This window comes from Hipposideros armiger, unplaced genomic scaffold, assembly GCF_001890085.2.
Source record: "Hipposideros armiger isolate ML-2016 unplaced genomic scaffold, ASM189008v1 scaffold_297, whole genome shotgun sequence".
Lineage (NCBI taxonomy): Eukaryota > Metazoa > Chordata > Mammalia > Chiroptera > Hipposideridae > Hipposideros > Hipposideros armiger.
The window spans coordinates 1017334-1020565 of NW_017731647.1; the positions used below are offsets into that span (position 1 = coordinate 1017334).

At 38.2% G+C, this 3232-nt stretch overlaps 1 protein-coding gene across 3 annotated transcripts in view; it reads left to right on the top strand.

The window, feature by feature from the left end:
- Positions 1–3232, top strand: part of MAGI3 (membrane associated guanylate kinase, WW and PDZ domain containing 3) — a 247008-nt gene that overhangs the window by 158108 nt on the left and 85668 nt on the right. For all 3 annotated transcript variants that reach the window (XM_019659190.1, XM_019659192.1, XM_019659193.1), the window contains exon 2: positions 1873–1989. In XM_019659190.1, the coding sequence (XP_019514735.1) occupies positions 1873–1989 (117 nt within the window). The remainder of the gene's footprint in view (positions 1–1872; positions 1990–3232) is intronic.

Genomic DNA, 3232 nt, shown 5'->3' on the forward strand with positions numbered 1-3232 from the left:
GGTATGTTTTTGTTCAATTACTGTGCAGTATCGATTATGAATTAGGGCTTTCTTCTAGCCAGCAATGAACAAGTACTGTCATATAAATTAAAAAATGAGATAATGGGATTCCGGTTAGATTGGACTGCAGTTGGTGGGGCCCCTAAATACCTGGCAGAAGCAACTTGTAGAACCAGGGACTCTTCTGTGCTCACCCTGCAAACCTCTTTCGGATTTTCTTCGTTGGTCATAAAGGTTCCCCTCTCCCTCGGCATCTGTTTTTGGCAAAGCAAAGTAGGGACTTTTTGTTTTCTGTGTATGCGTTCTGAATCTGAATATTATCTCTAACGATAGAAGCACCCTGATTTCCTGCTTATATAACACCCTCTCATATTGGTTATATTTATTTATACATGCGAGAAAAGACCAAAAGAAGGGATTAGAAATGTTATGTTATGGAATCATAGTTGAAATAATGAAATGATCTGCAGTAACCTTTCAATTTATCTAACCTTGTCAGAACTCTGCTGTTTCAAATAAAACAAAGAGAATATTTTAATCAATTAGTTGTTTCTTCAACAAGATCATCCATTTTGTCTTAGCATTGCTCTTTTCTAATTATCTGAAGCCTTGTCTACTGACCAGTGTTTGCATTGCTTTGATTTCAATTTCAAGTTCAACCCTTATTACAGATTTCACTGCTACCAGCTTTTTGCAATCTTGTATTTTCCTGCTTGCTATTTCTTTGAGAGCCCCTAACATTTCTCTTTTTCTCTCCCATTTCTCCCACAAATAAGAAAAATATCTTTCACTCTTATTTATTAACATTATCTAGGAGTCAAGCAAGTGGACAGAAAATGCCTGTTGAATTTAGTGATAGACAGAGGGCACCGAGAAGGGCCCGTTTCATATTTTCGAAGGTCAGAAAGATGGCCAGTGTGGGGGGAACATATCTGAGAGGGGGAAGAGTGAACAAGTTTGGGTCAGAGCTGGCCAGAGCTACAACAAGTAGGGCCTTCTAGGCTCTGGTTAGAAATTTGGATTTTACTCCGAGTGCAGCAAGTCTTGGGTGGCTCTGAACAGTCGTGGTTATCTAATTGATGTTTTAAATCTCACTGGCTTCTGTGTGCATGGTGGCAGCAGGAGGGAGGCAAGAATGGATGCAGGGAGGCCAATCATAAGGCTATTATTGTAGAATTCCAGATGAGAAGTGATGGTGGCTTAGATTAGAGTGATGGCAATGGAAGTAGAGAGATGTGGACAGTATGGGAGATGTTTTGGAGGCAGAATTGATAAAAGTTGCTAATGGATTGGATCTGGGGGATAGACGTGAACAGGAGAAATCAAGGATGACTTCTAGCTTTGGAGTCTGTTCCACTTTGTTGGTGCTGTTATTGTCTAAGGGAAACTAGAGGAAAGGAATACACTGGGGGAGGGTGGAATTAAGAGTTGTGTTTTGGCTAGCTGAAATTTGAGGTACTTATTTGACTTGCAAATATATCTGTAATATATACTCATATGAACCAGTCTGATGTGTTTGGAGCGTGGTGGAGATAGGTGATGAATAGAGACGTGATAATAATTTGAAAGTTATCAGTATATAGACATTATTTAAAGCCATGGGACTGAATGAAATTACCTTGCTTTTCATAATCTTCTCTTCCTTATACTGTTTCCCTCCTTACCGTGTAAGAATATGCCCGCATTATATTTATACAAGTATATGTTTTAATGGTAGTGCCTTTCATAATTTGGTGTTAGTTATCTTGTTTTTAGTGAAATATTCTTATTTCTTCTTGTTTATAGCTAAATGTTTTGAAAGTATTCAATCACTAGCATCTATAGTTAACTGGAGAGCTAATGGTTGTTATGTCTTGTGGTTTTCTTTTGTAGGTAAAGTCATTAATAAAGATTTGCGACATTACCTGAGTCTTCAGTTTCAGAAAGGATCAATTGACCACAAACTGCAGCAAGTGATCAGAGATAATCTCTACTTGAGAACCATTCCATGTAAGTAGAAGATGGAACAAAGGAAATGAGCCAAAATGCCTTTATGTAACCAATCAATCACCTAGAAATAACTCAGTAGAGTATTTCATATAAAATTGTGAAGACTAAGTGGGGGCACAAGAATGTAACAAAAATTGGAAAGGGAGAAAATTTTTCAGAAGAGTTTTCAGGGGTTTTGTTTTTCAAAGTAGAAAAGCCAGAAGATTCTATATTGTGACGTTTTAAAAAGTTGCCAGATTTTAAAAATATCTATGTACATGTTGCTAACTAGATTTTATTCCTGTATATCAATTTCTACAGTCTATTTAGTAAGACTTTTTTTGCTCAATGCCTTATACACTGAGAACAAACATTTGTATTAATTAGTAGGACATTACTAATTTTAAAATCTGCCCCTCCCCCAAAGGAAAACAGGAAGAAGCATGCCGCACCTTCTTTGTGGTAATCCATTTTGAATTTTTACCTTCATGTTGGTGTTTCTGTCCCAGTCTTAATGGTTTTCATAGGACCTAGTTGTCATTGTAATGGTATTTTGTTTTTTTTTAAAAAAACACATAACAAGAGATCATGTATACTTAAATTTTGACTTTGGTTAGCGTAGGTCTGGGAAAGAATAAAGAGCAGTAACCAATAAAAGGGCATCACAGGACATTCAGGTCTGTTTTCCTTTTCTGTATATTTGTAAATCCTTGTGAATACTAGCTTTTATAATGGTTCTGGAATTCATTTTTTCTTAAGATTTTATTGGGGAATTGGGGAAGGGAACAGTGTTGGGGAATTGGGGAAGGGGAATATTGTGTTTTTCCAGGACCCATCAGTTCCAAGTCAAGTTGTCCGTCAATCTTAGTTGTGGAGGGCGCAAGCTCAGCTTCAAGTCCAGCTGCCGCTTTCAGTTTAGTTGGGGGGAGAGGAGACAGCCCACTGTACCATGCAGGAGTCGAACCGGCAACTTTGTTGTTAAGAACACTGGCGGCCCTGTTGCTCAGAGCTCGCGGTCTAACTAACTGCACCACCCGGCCGGCCCCTGGAATTCTTGATTTCTCTTTCTTGTTATATCATCTTGCACAATGGCCAATCACCAAGCCTTCCTAATTATGCTTCTTAAATATCTATCCCTCTTCTCTGCCTTAGACCCTCACCCTTTCTTGTTTGGACTTTTTCTGTTTTAAACAACAAACAGCATTATGCACTCTCAAAGAGGTAAATCTGAGTTCAGAAACCTTGATTCTAGCATCTGACCAGT